The sequence below is a fragment of the Pleurodeles waltl genome, chromosome 3_1 (assembly GCF_031143425.1).
Source record: "Pleurodeles waltl isolate 20211129_DDA chromosome 3_1, aPleWal1.hap1.20221129, whole genome shotgun sequence".
Lineage (NCBI taxonomy): Eukaryota > Metazoa > Chordata > Amphibia > Caudata > Salamandridae > Pleurodeles > Pleurodeles waltl.
In genome coordinates this window covers 153,655,045-153,671,859 of record NC_090440.1, presented here as the reverse complement: position 1 = coordinate 153,671,859, position 16,815 = coordinate 153,655,045, and the positions used below count along the sequence as shown (strand labels likewise).

Here is a 16,815-nt window from a genome sequence, read left to right as displayed (position 1 = left end):
AAATTGGATTATTTTGGAAGGCATTATGGCAAACCTACTGTGCGTTCAAAGGTTAAAAGGATTATGGGCCAGATGTACGACACAATTTTGCAGTTGCAAACCGAAAATCTCCTTTTGCAACCGCAAAATGGCCTTATTGGATGTGCACCCCTATTTTACGAGTCAGTATCTTGTTACTGACGCTCAAAATAGGGATGGCAACTCGCAATTTGGAAGGGGCAGTCCAAGGACGTCCCTTCCTAATTGCAACTCGCAGGCCCATGTCCCCAATGGACTCCTTTCCCTTTGTGAATGTGGGCGCCAAAAATTTTTCAGAGCAGGCAGTGGTCCCACGGACCACTGTCTACTCTGAAAAACATAAAAAGGTAACTTTTCATTTTTTTTTTTTAAATGCTTCCTATTTTCCTTTAATGAAAACGAGACGCATTTAAACAAAAAAATGCTTTATTGACAAAGCAATCACAGACCTGGTGGTCTACTGACCCCATCAGGCAACCATCCCTGTGATTGTTGCCATTCACAAGTGGGTCGCAAATTACGACCTGCTTCATAAATATTGATGAGGCAGGGCCCTTGCGACCCATTTGTGAATCGCAATCAGTGTGGTTGACACTGTTGTAAATTTTGTTTTGCAACTTACAAAACAAAATGGTCGTACATCTGGCCCTTAGTGACTAAAACCCTGTAACTTCATCATCTCTTGTAGCACTCTCAAGTCCCACTTACCCTCATACTTAAGCAACTAATTTGGTCATAAAATTGTATCTCTTGCAGGGAAGTGCGTTGCTTCACCATCAGGGCACAGTGCTATTTTACCTTCATGTTAACGCGCCAGGTGTTGGCTGCTGCATGACCAGCAATTTTGTTATTCTTACTTACAGTACCTGATATTTCTACCTTGTCTTAATCTGCATATCTTTTGTTTGTTTTTTTTTAGATGAGGGAATTGCTCACAGGGCTTCTTTAAGTCCATCTTGTTCCGTGGGTGAGTGGTAGAGGTTATTTTTGATGAACCTCGCTTTTTATCTATAGAATATTAAGTGTTCGAATAAAGTTGTTAATAAGTAGTTATTGGGTATTTGAATTGTGAATGTTTGTCACATAGTCACATAGCCTTTAGCAACTGTGAACACCAAGTCAGTTGTGTGTATTTATTTGCATAAGCTCCATTTCTTCATGAGCAGTTTAAAGAGTGATAATTACTAGGTCTGCGGTCTCGTGATGGGAGGTTGTTGAAAGGAGTGATTGAGTGACAAGATAAAAGGGATTAAACTTGAGTCCCTGCATATTCTGCCTGGCTGCAAGAGAACCACACCCCTTCAGTTCATATACAGTCCCTCACCCTGTGCTGTCTAGTTCCTGTTGAATCCCCTCCTCCTGTATTGGCGGGCTCTTGCAAATGTCAGTATTTTCCAACATAGCTGGCATTTTTGTGTTCATTTCCGTTTAGCAGCAGGTTTATCCCTATCCCTCCAGTATCTCTTCAGGCACCCATAACACTGACCCTTCCATGACCCTGATATTGATACAGGCTCCTATTTAGGTGAGCATCTGTGAAAACTATCTTCGTCTGGGCCAAAAGGAGTAGACAAAAGAGTAGTTTCTCTGAAAGGCAGAATCGCAGATTTTCATTTGCTCAGTTTGTAATTTAGCTTTTTTAGCTAATCCAAAAACCAGGAAGCCTATACATATGTACATTGAATCTCTGTTAAGGACTTCATATTTCAAAATTGCAGTTCCACTTTTAAGTTGTGGATATCTTATGTATTCAGTATGCTTTAGGCACTGTTTCATACATCGTGTGATCTTTTTGCAGTTGCAAACCAATTATTAGCCAATTTGTGATTAGTAAACACTGTTACTTCAGCTCTCATGTATCCTGAATTCCATTTCCCCAAACCTTGGTGACTATTTTGTAACCTGGATTCACCAAGTATATAATTCTCTATTTTTCCATCAAAACGATGCCCTACATAGGGGTTAGTGTTTTAGTGCAGGTTGGACCTGGCCCTTTCTGCGGGCTCATTCCCAAACCTTTTGCCTTCCTCCTCCTTTTTTTGCTGAATTCATTTTTGTTCACTTTTTGACTCCGTGCACTTTACCAAGTGCTTGTGCTCACCCCCTAATACATGGTAACATTGGCTTACACCCAATTGACATATTAATTTCACTAGTAAGTCCCTAGTTAAAGTGCACTACATGTGCCTTGGGGCCTTTAAATAAAGTGCTACTTGTGGGCCTGCAGCACTAATTGTGCCACCCACTTAAGTAGGCCTCTACCCATGTCTCAGGCCTACCACTGCAGAGCCTGTGTCTGCAGTTTTACACTGCTGTGTCAACCTGGCAAAATAACCATTTTGCAAGGCCCGAGCCTTCCCTTTTTATACATTTAAGGCACCCCTAATGTAGGCCCTGGACAACTCAGAGGGCAGAGCGAAATGTATTTAAAAGGCAGGACATGTACTTTTAAGTTTTACATGTCCTGTTAGTGAAAAACTCCCAAAGTGTTTTTTCATCACAGCAAGGCCTGTCTCTCCCACAGGGGAACATTTGTATTGTCTTATTAAATCTTACAAGTGTAGTTCACAATCTGGAAGAGATAAACTTTTCAAGTTTGGTGTCTCTAGTCACAAGCTGAAACCACAATATATTGAGTCTGATTTTAAATTGCATTTCTGCAAATGTCACTTTTAGAAAGTTGTCATTTTCTGACCTTAGCCATTTGGTGCCTGCTGCATGTCCCAAATCACCTGTACGGGGGTGGGTGACAGCTATGCTTTGTCTTTCCCCTAGGCAGCCATACATAATTGGAGCATAGGTGTGACTTGATAAGCCATCTTGGAAGGATGAGAGGGAGGAGCTGTGCACAGCCTCACCTACATATAAATAGGGTCTGTCCTGTCCCTTCAAAAAGGGCTGCATAGCTCCATGTAGTGGGTCTGGAGCAATGGCAGGACCTCTATGCACTCCAAAAGCCTGTCTTTGAAGTATCCCCTACTTCAAAGGCACAGCCGGTTATAAATACTGGACCTCTGCCACAACCAACTCAGTACACTTCTGGATCAGTGAATTCTCTGCCAGGAAGAACGACTGCTGTGTTGCTGAAGAACTGCAACTCTGCTGGACTGCTGGGTGAGAAAGACTGACCCTGCCTCACTTGAACCCATAATGACTACAAGAGCTGGTAGACTGGCCTCCGGATCTGGAATCTCAGGGTCATAACAGACTTCCAACCACCCTACTCCTGCACTTGGACTCTGCCATCCATGAGTCTTTCCTGCCAAGTGTAACCACCCTAGTCCTGGACCCTTGGAAGTGGACCTAAGGTGCGTGCTCCAGCGGAACCGACACATCCTCTGCTGCTGGGTATAATCAGTGCTTCCCCAGTATTGGATCTTTAATATATTCTCATGCTTGAATCATACCCCGTTGTTGAAGTGGGAGTCCCACGGTGCAATAGTAAAGCAAGCTACATCATTAGAATAGGCCCCAATGGCAATGAACAATAGGTTTTATAGCCTCTGTTGTATGCTAAGGGACAAGCAGTGTTGCGACATCTGTTCCAATAGGATGAGCCTCTAATACTCTCTCCCACCATCCAATATATATATTATCATGCCATTGTTGTTAATTACTGCTAACTGTTCTGATTCAAGCATGTGAATCCATGAAAGATCCAATACTGGAGAAGAAATTTAGTGGGGCTCCCACTAAGACAGGGAATAATAAAAGCATGTGAATCTATGAAATATACCAATACCGGAGAACTACAGTTACAGGTAACTGAGTAATTTTCATCTCTTCCATTGCGTGGGCAGATCCATTACATCGCCGCTATTGCATGGAACAGAACAGGTGCATCTCCTTCTGAACCAACACTGCAGCGCTCTCTTCAGCGCAAAGATCCCCATATCCCTGTTGATGATGCCGCCGAAATTCCACATCGCAGTCTGTGCTCTTTTAACTCAGCGCATTGTCTCGATGTTGATGCAGCCGGAACCACACCTGAACTCCGCTGCATCTTGGCACCAACGCTTTTCTATGGCTGCGAGGGCAACATAAACGCATCTCCTCAACTGCATGGGGAAAATCGATGCATCTCCTCGAAGGTTGGTTTGGAACCAATGCAACGCTCCATAACCAGGATTTAGCCTGACTGCTCTGTTCCAAGCTGTCAGAGAATGAGCAAAAGTTAATTTAGGGTTTGTATAATAACCTGACTAGGATTGTGGTTGCTGTTTGACTAGGGTTTTCACCCCAGTAAACAAACAACCCAATTTCTAACAGTGCAGATTTGAATGAGTCTGGTATATGTTTGGTAAACTTAAAATCTCCACCAGTGTCTTAGCAGTGTCATCGTCGTAAACATTTTGGGCCTCATTACTGATGTGGCGGTCTTATGACTGCCACACTTGCAGTGGTGGTCTGGACTGCTATATATGCGGCGGTCCAACCGCCAGCTCTGCCACAATCTTGGATTCTGGCGTGGCAGAGATCCTAATCCGCCAGGGCAATGCTGCATGCATCGCTGCCCTGCGGATTGCACCCTCGTTCTCCGCCAACCTTTTCTTGGCATGGGCAGTGCAGGACCCCCCCGCCCAGCACCGTCCCAATGTTCACTGTCTGCACTGCAGACAGTGAACATTGCGTGGGTGCTGGTGCACCCTGCTGGCTACATCACTGGCGCCATCTTGATTACGAGCAGGAGACAGTGCTGTAGCCTGTTTCCCGCTTGACTGGCAGGCAGAAACCGAGGTTTGCGCCCACTGGCCTAGTGGTAAACTCATAATGGGTCCGGCAGGGAGGAGGCCAGTTGGCGGCAACCTCCGAACTCATGATGAAGTCCTTTGTTTCTATAACATTTTGAAGTATCACTCAAAAGCCAGATCCACAAAGTTGTGGAAACAGACTTCCCGGCTGCACTGCACACAGGCTCCCGACCAATCATGGCACTGCTGTCAGCAGCGTTGTGCTTGGTGTTAGCGTCCTGCTTTGGCGCTCACAGAGGGAGTGAAGACTGGTGCACTTTCTTCACCAGGCTGTGAAAAATAGCCAGGTGGAGAAATACAAAGTGACATGTCTGTTTGGCTGGCCGAACACAGCCAACCAAACATGCATGCAAACTTATTGTGCACATTAAACTCCCCCTCCTGCAGTCACCCAGCCAGCCCAGACCTGCCCTAACCCGGCTCCCAGTATAAATAAAATAATAATAACAAAGGTTTATTTTTCCTTCCCCTTCTGCTTAAAAGCAGCGGGTGATGCCTCTCTGCCTCAGCTTCCCCTGCTATAGGGAACTCAATAGAAGGACTACCCTGCTATAGATACGTTCATTCTGGGCCCCATATTTTGTCAAATCCTTTTCATCAGCCAGATATCGCTCTGCTGTTATCAATACATTCCATAATCTTGATGCTACGGAGTGATGGGATTTTCCAGCATAAAGCAAGATGGTTTCTGCAGCTCCCAAGCAGTTCTACATTATCAGGCATCAACTTTAGTCTTGTATTTTAAGGTCAGAGAGCAAGGATTCCAAATGACAGTGGAGCTATCTATCAGGGAGTATGGAGTATCCCAGTACTGTCTTCGTAGCCACTGGGATTTCTACCTAAAATAGATTGATCTGTGGGCAGTCCCACCATATGTGTTCAAAGTCCATTAAGATGCTGCCTCCCCTCAAGCATAAGACTGTGACTTGGTAGATAAAATGTGTTAGTTTGGCTGCACATAAATGCCAATCAAACGCAACCTTGTGAAGACCTCTCTGCCTAGTATGTTACTAAAGTCATTTGTAATATCTTGCCACAGTATCCTACACTGGTCACCTCCCATCTTCACATGGATGTTGTAACCATAGTATCTTGCAAGGTTATCCCAGACTGTCAGTGTCAAGTTGGTAGGAGTGCTAATATAGACAGTCAGTGTCATTTCTTGTTTTGGTTTCCAAAGTAAGGGCCTGATTTAGATACTGGGGTACAAATTACTCTGTCACAAGGGTGACAAATATCCAGTTCGCAGAAATCTAAATTCCATTTGATTCTATGGGATTTAGATTTTGGCAGGCGGGATATCGGTCACTGTTGTGACCGAGTAACTCGCCAGCCAATATCTAAATCAGGCAGTCTGTTCCATAGGGTTCTGCTCGCAACTGCCCTATCGTTATGTGTCCAAAATATCTGTTTCCTGAGTGACCAGGCAGGTAGAACTTGCTGTTCCATTGCTCTATAATATGTCTTGAAATTCAGAAATGCTAGTCATCACTCTGTATTAGGCTGACATAGTAGTTAGTACGCCAGTCTGGTCTGATTTCCAAGCGATGTTGAACGTCCTCTTTATAAGCTTAGTAAAAAACATTTTGTAACTAGGATCAAGAACGCCTAGAAAGGATATAGACTTCTGGGCTGTATATTTATCTTTACTGTATTTATTCTGCCCATCCAAGAGAGGAAGAGTGGCAACTATCTCTGCTAACTATTGCACATGGAGGTTAGAATTGTTAGGTATGTTGCACTGCAAAGGTGTAGTGGGGTTGAGGTAACTCCCTCGTATTTAATTAAATGGCTAGTCCATTTAAAAAATAACTGAGACCACAAAGCTAGTGGCTCAGCCAGGTTCAATTCCAAGTTCAATATTTTAAATTTTGTGAAGTGTATTTTAAATTCTGCACCCCTGCGTAAGCAGTTAACTACAATTATACTTGTAATCTGGATGTGCGTGGCATGGTCAGTGTTAGCAGGACAAAGTCTGCAAATCATGTGGTTTAATGTGTAACTTGCTCAAAGCGTTTGGGCTTAATGTAATCATGTATTCTAATTTGTGTTGCAAAGAGTTTGATACTGAGAATTAAGAACAATGGAGAAGAGGTATCCTTGACTTGTGCCTGTGCCCAGCCGGAGCGTTCTTGATAATTAGTGAGTCTATTAAGGTGGGAGCATAATACCCTACCATCACCATAGACCTTAACATAGGCCAAAATCCAGATTCGTTTAGGGTCTCAAACTGCCAGTGCACTCAGCCGAACACCTTTTCACCATCTAATGAAATCAAGATAGTAGTAGGTAATGATTTCCTCTTGTTTTTTTTTCCGGCTAGGTCGGATTATGCAGCAAATGTTATCATGCGCTTGCCTACCTGTGCTAAACTTGAACTAGTCAGGTTTGATTGTCAGCAAGAAGATGTTTTAGTCTATTAGCTAATCTATTGGTGTATAGTTTAGCATTGACCTTAAGTAATGCTCTTAGACTATACAAGGCATATGACTTGAGATCTTTTGTCTGGTTTTAATATGAAAGAGACATTAGTCTCCTCTATCCTGGGCATTCTACTCATTAAGAGGTTTGTGGTGATAAAGTGAAAGCAAAGACTTTTCAAGTGAAAGCAAAGACTTTGCAAAAATGTTCTTTGTAGCTACCTGGACTAGTTGCTTGTAGTATTTTAATGCACATGACGGCGGTTAGGATTAGAGTTCTATAATTGGCATCTTTTTGGGCAGGGGGTATGTGTGTTCCTCTTCTAGTAGGGGGTCTGCTGTGTTCAGTGCAGTGTACTGTTCTGGCAAGGCTTCTAATATCCCCTGTTTAGAAGTTGTGGTTTGTTCCAATAGAAGTGTGCGTTCTCTATAGATCCACTTGATAATTTCTGTCTTAATTGCCTCACTAGGGAAGTCCTTGCCATGTTACTTTGATCGTATGTCATTTTCTTTAGACTCAGCAGTGTCAGCTCTCCTTTAGTTAGTAGCAGTATCATTCAGTTTACCCCTTATCGGTAGGAATTTCTTTAAAAGGCCTGTATTGAAAGTTGTTTCCTATTCTTGTTCAGTTTTTATGTGCTCCTCTTCAGGAAAGTCTTGTTCTCTACATCTCATTCTTTTTAAGTTATGTGATGCACAAGTACATTTATCTTGAAGGACCACTGTTAGAAATGTGGTCTCTGGTTGGCTAGGGCATCTACCAAAGCCAGGCAGAACCCACTACTCTAGTCAGGGCAAGTAACTTACACACCAAAGATAACCTGTGCTCAACCCATGGTAGCTGGCACAGAACAGTCAGGCTTATCCCCAGAGGTAATGTGTAAAGCTTTTGCACAACACACATACACTTCCAGTGACCCAATAAATACACCACAAAAGAGACTACTTACCATAGTATGTAAAAATATTAAATGTATTTTTCATAAACCATAGACCAAAACCTCATAAATCAGTCATTACCTTGTCAACTAGGCAATTGTCAAACATCACACTGAGTGCAATAAAAGAAATATTTTTATGTTGCACGTCATCAAAACCCCATTACTGTGCACATTATACAGTCACCTCATATATTTCCTCACTATCCTGACAGTGCAAGGCATCAGTGACATATCAGCATGAAAAGTGAGAGCATATAATGCAGCATGTAATGAGTAAAACCCCTGGATCACCAATACTGAACACAATGAGCACATCAGTAACAGTATGACCATAACTCGAGAGACACCTTTCCTCTTTTTAGCAGAATTACATGAATTCCTGCCCACCCTGTAGGGCACAGAAGCAGATGTATGACTACTATACAAAATACTGTAATCCCAGTTTCTTCGGATTGGCTCTCATTGGGGGCCCTCCTTTGAGGTTCTGCCCTACAGTTCTCCGTTCCAACGACCCCAATGTATGTCTCTAAACTAGGGGTTGGGAGGGAAAGCACACACTGTAAGGGGTAGCGGGGAGACCTCACTGGGTCCCCACATACAAGACCGTAAAGTGGTGGCTGCACGGGTCATCTTGACAGTGCATCCGCCAAAATGTGTCCGTGGCCCTCACTCATGCCCGCATCGCGATGGAGCAGGTTTCTGGGCTCACGCTCGCACTGCGGCTCGGATTGTGGTGGTGAATAACAGCTGAGAGGAGCATCGCTTGGTGCCTCACCTTCCAAAGTGGATGCCTGCTTGTGCCCTGGGGGCATTAGGTAGTGAACATATAATCTGTGCTTCTCCGGGCACTGCTGGCAGTCACCGTCCTACTCCTCCTATTTGGCCCTCCTGGACGGGGAATCAACGTAACAACCTGGCACTCCTTACCTGTGACAAAAGGGACAATCAGCCACAGGAACAGTGCCCATCATGCTCTCCCTGCAGATCGAGAGATGCTCTCACCTCACGCTACTCCTCCTTGACTAGGGCAAGGTACCAGAATACTGAAGTGTTCACCATACACTTCTCCCTTGGCACAGCGCTCACAGCAAACCAGGGAAGAGGACACACCACCCATCCCCTGGAGAACAACTGGGGAGCACAAAGATGCAGGAGACTAGCAGCAGGCCTGCACATCAGGGTCCTTGGGCAGAGTGGCAATCCTTCTTGTAGCCTAGCAGGCCACAGGCCAGCACAACAAGCAAGTCAGTCCAGTGGCAGTTCCTCCTGGCAGCATAAACGTTCCTTCTGGCAGTGTGCAGTCTGTAGAGCCAGCAGGGTCTACCACCATGGGGTACAACCCGACTACTTTTACTTAAAATGTCTTTGATTTAATGGGCACTTCAAAAGAACTTTAGAAGTGCACAACACCCCCTTTAAATCCTACCCCTGGCTCCAGACATCAGTAGGGGGTAAACAAGCTCTTTGTGTGAGGGCAGGACACATCCTATACAAATGTAAGTGTGCCCCGCCTCCCTCTCTCCCATCCCAGGAAGACCATTCAGTATGCAGATGTAATCCTGTTACCCCTCGCCCCTCCCTTTGTGATGGCTGTCTGGAAAGTATAAAGCCCAGCTGTCACTCTACCCTAGACGTGGATTGGAGTCAAACTGCAAAGCATAAGAGTCATAAGCACAGTGAAATGCCCACTTTTTAAAAGTTGCATTTCCACAATAGTAATAAAAAATCCACATACACCAATTAGCAGGATTTCGTACTACCATTCCAAACATACTAAACATGCCCAGGCTACTCCTCACAGGTTAGAAATTAGTACTTAAGTACCTTTAAGGGAATTCCTAATGCTGGCCTAAAGGAGGAGCAGGTCTCACAATAGTGAGAAACCAAATAGGCTATTTGTCACTGACCTCTGTATAGTAAAAGGGGAGTTCCAGGCCTGGCAAGTAAATTTAGATGCCAAGCCAATGTAAATCGAAGAAGACGCCAAAGGTCTATGTTGAGTAGTATTTGGAATGCTCTTTCCTTAGCACTGTAGTAATCAAATGGAAGTACTGGCACCTAAGAAGAATGCAGAGTGTGGTAACTTGGAAAACAGAACAATCAGACTTCTGGAACTAACTGCATCTCTCCTTCTTGAGGCCTGTAAAACTAATTCATTGAACTTGTAGCTATGAAATTTAGCAAGAATGTAGGCCTTCTTAGTTCTTCCAGTTGCTGTTGGCCCTTTTCCTAACCGAAGTTCATGATTGTCTTTTCCTACCACTCTTGAGATCATGCTGACCAGGAATGTCTCAAGGTTGGTGTCCTCCACCCCATCTTTTAGGCATCTCACTCGAATATTTCCTTGTCTAGAGCAGTATTATGGTGTCCATTTGCGAATGCAGGGTAGTCAGAGCAGATATCAGGCATATCTCAGACCAATATAGACATTCTAGTTTGTCCTCTGTGTTCATTACTCTTGTCTACGTGAGTTTGAAAGGCAGGAGTTTTGCAGTTAAGATCTGTTTTGAGTAGCCCTTGGACATGCCCACTTTGAATTCTTCCCTCAGTTTACTTTAGAAGAGTTGGAGGCTGTTAAGTTCATGCCACAATTTTTTGACATCTGTGTCTTTGGTGTCTTTAGAAGTTGACTCTTCTTTGTATGTGCCTTTTCAGTGCCATTCGTGCCGAGTCATCAAAACATTACTCTTGTCCCCATTCCACGACTCCACCCTGCCCTATTCGCCCTCTCTCCTTCTCTTATTGGAGATGCTGGCCCTCTTTATTTGCTGCTTGAGGTTCCCATATGGTGGGGGATTATGGTATTGTTTAGTAGCTCAGACACTCCTTTACATGTTCATGGGTTGCTGACATATCACAGCCCCCAATTCAGAAGTAATCAAAGATATTTTCAGCACATTATCCTCATATGAGTTTGATGGGGCCCGTTTGCAGCAAGCTGCAGCTAAAGGACAGCTGGGCCAATTCGACCACTATATTATGTGGGTCCAAGGCCATTGTATATGGTACAGTTGCAAACCATTCAGGAATGTTACTTTGCAAGAGGATTCAAGGCTCATGTGCTGGCTGTTTCATAAACAGGGTGAGTGGTGTGGTGTCTCAAGCTATAAGATTGTTATTACACATTTTTCACTAAGCGTGAGACATTTAAGATAGTTTCTAAAATATAGTTAGTATGTATTACTCCAGACATTTTCCATATACCAGAAAGAAATTGCATCTGGTGTGCTGTTATCAAAAGGGCAAAACAATGACAATTTCTGTAGCACAAAAATAAACACAAGTGTATCTGCGACCTAAGTAATAACATTAACAGTGTTTGTTATGGATAATATTTCAAGTGTCAGACCAACATAACACCATTTCAACTGATGCTTTATCAATTTCCATAAATTATTGATTATACTTAAAAGACCTCATGACCCTGGGGGTGTTTTATTCTGATGGTGAATACATCCCATTGAAACACATGCTTGGCCCAGTGCAGACCAGATGCTATTGTGCCCCAAAACATACAACAATAGCTCCTGCAAGGTCAACTTAGCATATCATTCTAACGAGGAAGGTAAAATGAGCTACATATTTGATTAGAGACTACGCACTGTTCATATACAACAATTTGAAATGAGTGTGCTGTATCCAAACAGATCTAAAACACTGCCAGCATTCAATTAAATGTGTTTTATGTCATATTATTGTAATACAAAGTCTTAGGGATAATTATGGTTTAGTCTATTTTGTATTCTGAATTTTACAGATTTTTTTAAATATATATATATTTTGTTACAGTGTTTCCTGTACCTGATGCATGTTATGGTGAGTACCTGGAAAACTAATTTGTTAATCACAGAAAATGTTTCTGTAAATTTAGAATTCATTAATACATTTAAAGAAATGCCATTGTTAGGTTTGACTTTGTGAATACAGTTTACAGCATTCATTCATACCAAAAGAAAGTTAAAAGAAAAAAGGGCAGCAAAGCCAGCAAGTCCGGCTTATTTTATCAGAACAAAATCTTGTTCTTTAATCACTGAGCTTGCATGTCCAGCTGTGTGGATGGGTGAGTCGGTGAATACAAGCACGGATCAATTTAAGCACAGATCAGTTTATGGATTGATAATTAAATGCATGGGTGGATGAATTGATGACTGAGCGAATGGGGATGAGTGATTGATTGCATAGCTTAATGGGCGAGAGTTATGTATGGCTGAGTGAGTGAATGGGTGGATGAATGAGATTAATGAGTGAATCCATGGAAGGAGCAATGAGTAGAGGCTGAGAGGAACGTATAGTGATCTTGGGTCACACTGGTGGGAATTCTAGAAGGGATGGGAATTCTAGAAGGGATTTACACTCATTAGCAAGTGTGGCAGGAAAACAAGCATTGCTGCCCCACAAAACATACTGAAACAAACCCACCCATGCAAAAACAAGACAACTATAAAAAAATGATCACAAGAGCAAAGTTTTCCTATGTGCACATTAGAAAGAATAATAATTTGCAATTAGATCAACATGACTAATGTCCACAGCAGGTCAATAACATCATGAACAAATTACTTATCTTTGTTAACACTCTTTCTGGTGGATATTCTATCTATCTGCAGAATCACCTTAAAATCCTCCCCACGACTGGACTAAATACAGAGACTTTCTGTAGCAGTGCTCCAGCTCGTTACTAGATGGTGTTGTACGGTGCTGCGCGGCTAGATAGCTGCCAAGAAATAATAGAGTGGAGCCGCATATAATCATAGCCCTTGCTCAGAAACATCAGTTTCTTGTCTTTTCCTTTTCTGCTCTTTCAGACGTGGAGTCAGTGTGCGGAGTATTAAGTTGACAAACTTGTTCTCTGAAGGATACTTCTAACCGCACATTTATCACCTTAGAATATATACCAAGAATAGTAAGTTGGTGGAGTAGTTCAGACCAAAAAGTCTTTCAGAACTGAATGAGTGAAGTTGTAGTGAGCCCGTCTTGGACCCACATTGGTTCTTCATTTTAGCTTTGTTTTCTATTTTACACTTTACACGTTTTAGCTGACATTGCTTTTAGCAGACATTCTATACAATTATGCTTGCACAATACTATTCTAACAATATATTGTATGAGTTGAATGTTTTAGTTAGCCTTTCTCGTCATGTAATCTGTACTTTCTGTTCAAGGCTAGGAACACAGTACAAGCTATTGTAGTGCTTGTGTTGCCCGTTTGAAGACAGCTTCTAACATCTAGACATATCATTGCATCAGAGCTGAGCCTCTAACATGGTGTGTCTTGATTATATTAACAGTGCACTGACCCTGTTGGGGGGGGGGGGTGAGAGGGCCACTCCAGTTGTGACCATCTTGGGATGAAGGCTGTGTTTGACATGCAGCTCTACTGAAGCTGATCTTTCAGTGTGCAGAGAGGATTGCCATCTGCACCAGAGGTCAATTTATGATTCATTTCTCCAGGTACGGGGGTTAAGGCTGTCCTTATAGATCGGGTGAAGATTTGGCAAAGGCAGAAGTTGCACTCACTATGCTCTCATTATAGAGAGCTCTCAGTATAGAGTGAAGGAATCTCTAAAAATCATTTGTCATGGATGGACTGTTTATTCTTTTCACCTTGTCTGTAATGCTGATAAGATAGCTTTGTTTCATCTGCCTAATTATCGCAGCTCATTTTCTCAGTGCAGAACTACGATTATTTCAATAAACATTTCAATAAATCTATTGAGAACATATTTCGTATCTTTCTTGTGTTTCGCCTAGGCATGCATGAGTAAGACAAAAAAAGGGTAAGATCTTTTTCCATGATTCCCTTGCTGATCAGAGTGTTGTGTTCAGGTTGCCATAGTCATATTCCACACTGCTAAAATTAGGGGTTTGGGTAAGGCACTTTGAACTTGCCAGGAATTGGACCAACAGCTTCTTATGGTGTGGAAGAGACAGTCCCTGCATTCTGAAGTTCTGTTGTCCTAATATGCAGTCCTAATATTTTAGTAGGAACTGTATAACAAAGTGTCCTTGCTGCCTGACCTGTCAAGGCAGAAGTGCTTTGTAAACATGTGTATTCAGTGGTCATCTCGCCGCTTGGCAGATACCAATGCACTGTTAGCAGGGTTAGCCTGGTGGAGTAGGTCGTCAGACCTTCTGCAGGCTGCTTTTTTTCTTGCGAGTGCTTAGCAGATGTTTTAATGTAACGGACTGTCCATCTTGGCAAAGCCCTCTTCTGTACAGCCTTTTTTTCATTGCTCCAGAGAACCCCACAAAGCTGATCATGCACTAGGTATTCCTTATTACAATCTAATTAAGAAGCTTAAAGCCATTTTGGGATCTGACTGTGGAGTCTCTCCTCCTCTTCCAAGAGAGGAAGGTGAGCAAAGAATTTGTGAGTTATGCATTGCCCAACGTGGAGGGGAGTCATGATCTTAGGTAATACATCCACCCTAGCCATCAGCACCAATGTGTCCAGCAAAAAGGTAGTGTAAAGAGGTTGCACTGGCAGTGCCTGTATTTCAATCACGGGACAAGCTGATGAAACCACAATGAGGAATACAGTATTCAAGTCACGGGAAGCAGCAAGCAGTTAAGTATTGGCTCAAAGTGCGTACACACAAGGAATTTTAAGACCTAATTAAGGTCCTGCTGTGGCACCACAAACACCTTGGGAGGAAACTTGTCAAACCTTTTGTAAATCTCATCACAGAAGGTGAATTTAACGAGGACAGGTGGCACAGCAAATGTAGAAAGGTTGAAAGGACAGATAAATAAACTTTTACAATGTCTACAACTACAAGGTTTTGATGTACTAAAGACCATAAAAAAGGAAAATGCCCCTTGAGCAACAAAAATCAGAAAAACACTCTAATGTAGTGTTTTTTTTAAAAGCAAACAAATCAACAATACTGCTGACTCATCCTAAATATAGCTCTCTAGCAGTACAGGAGTATGGGCAAAATTGTGTTCTGTGATGGCTTTTTATTACAGCACTGCTAAGATATACATTATCTCAAGCACAGGATACCCCACCTACATAAAATAGACATGACAACACAGAAGAAACTGGAAAGGAAAAAATAACAAGAGGCCCTAGGGCTGTTTCTCAAAGTTAATTAAAAGAGGAAAATCAGTTCACTATTTCCACAAATTAGGCCTCTTTGGAGATATTGTTGATGTTTTGGTCCAATTCAGCAAATCCCCTGGACAATCGCCAGGACAGTATGTGGCTCATAAATTTCACCTGTTACTGATGAAGATGGACACACATTAATTTACATTACCACCTACTTTTGTCATACCTCTTAGACCTACTATACAATTAATGGCATAACAGTCTACATAAAAACATTAGGAAGTTTATGTCATATAAATTTACAAACATCTCTCTTAACCTGTGCCATAATGAATATAATAGCAATGCGTAATCAATTTAGTCTTGAACAGAAGAATCAAAAGTTCAATATCTAGTAGACATACCAATGTATAAAACCAGTGAAATGCTAGGACATATAATCTAATTAATAGTATAAAAGCCTGCATGTAAACATAATGAAACTTATTACAAAAACTGTCCATACCTGCTTATGGGACATATTTTCGACTTGGTGGAATACTCTGCAGATTAACCCTCTTTAAGCCAAGTTATTGGACATTTTATTATTTGTTTTGTCTCTAGTCCGACAAGGACTTGACCTGGCCACAGTTAAAGGGTATCTTTTGCCTCTTTCGGCTTTCACGCAGTTTCCGGATCAGCCCTCTTTGTCTAAGTCTCCTGCTGTGAGATTTCAGTCATGCCACAGTGAGACCTTAACTAGATCCTCACCTTTATAATGTTCACTACATTTGAGCCATTTTACAGCTGTCCTTGTTCCTCACCATAACATTGTCTTGGCGTGTGAAAGAGCTTCAAAATCTGTGTCAACCCGCTGTACACCAGCTTCATTCCCAGACAAACTGGTTCTGTAGGCTCAGCCATCCCCTCTAGCAAAAGTTGTGACACCATTCCACATCTGTCAAACAATCACTCTGCGAGGGTTCTATGCTCTTCCTCTAAGGAAGAGGAGATACTTGATTACTTGGGCCCCAAGAGCCCTTAGATTTTACATGTATCATGCCAAAGACTAATGATTAGACCACCACTGTTAGCACTTGGAGTCCTTGTCCTAGACATCTAATGATAAGGGCATTTTGCCTGTTCACTTCTATAGGAGTTTCTTGTTTGAGTCTGTTTACATCCCACCTCCACTTAATATTACTTTTGTATCGATTCAGAAGCAGATAAATGTTTGGTTAGAAGTCTCTATCATAAGAAGAAGTTACTTACCTTCGGTAACAAACTTTTTAGCCACAGGTTCCTCACCGACACTCTCATCTTACCCTTTCTGCAATTGGACTCTATCCATTAATAGATCCCACGTCTTGGAAGCTGCATACTGGTCACATCAATTTGCTTTTGGAGCGCTGCGTCTGGGGGCACAGACAGTCTAAAGACCAACTGACATCAGCACATGGCTCTGGCACCTAGATATCTTCTGTATGTTGTTTCTGGAGCAGAATGGTGTCAGTGTGGAGCCTCACAGAGCCACCTACTGGTGCACAAAGATACTGCTGAAAAATATCTGGATCCAATCTGGTGCCTAGGAACTATCCAAAATTAGGGGAATCTCTAGCTAGATAGTCTCTACAAGAAAGGGAGTTACCAAA

The 16,815-nt window shown here is 42.5% G+C and overlaps 1 protein-coding gene across 3 annotated transcripts in view; it reads left to right on the top strand.

Moving 5' to 3' along the window:
• The window catches only part of LOC138283857 (mucosa-associated lymphoid tissue lymphoma translocation protein 1-like), a 977,541-nt gene that overhangs the window by 638,690 nt on the left and 322,036 nt on the right, over window positions 1-16,815 (top strand). For all 3 annotated transcript variants that reach the window (XM_069222019.1, XM_069222018.1, XM_069222020.1), the window contains 2 exons: window positions 938-985; window positions 11,920-11,946. In XM_069222019.1, the coding sequence (XP_069078120.1) occupies window positions 938-985; window positions 11,920-11,946 (75 nt within the window). The remainder of the gene's footprint in view (window positions 1-937; window positions 986-11,919; window positions 11,947-16,815) is intronic.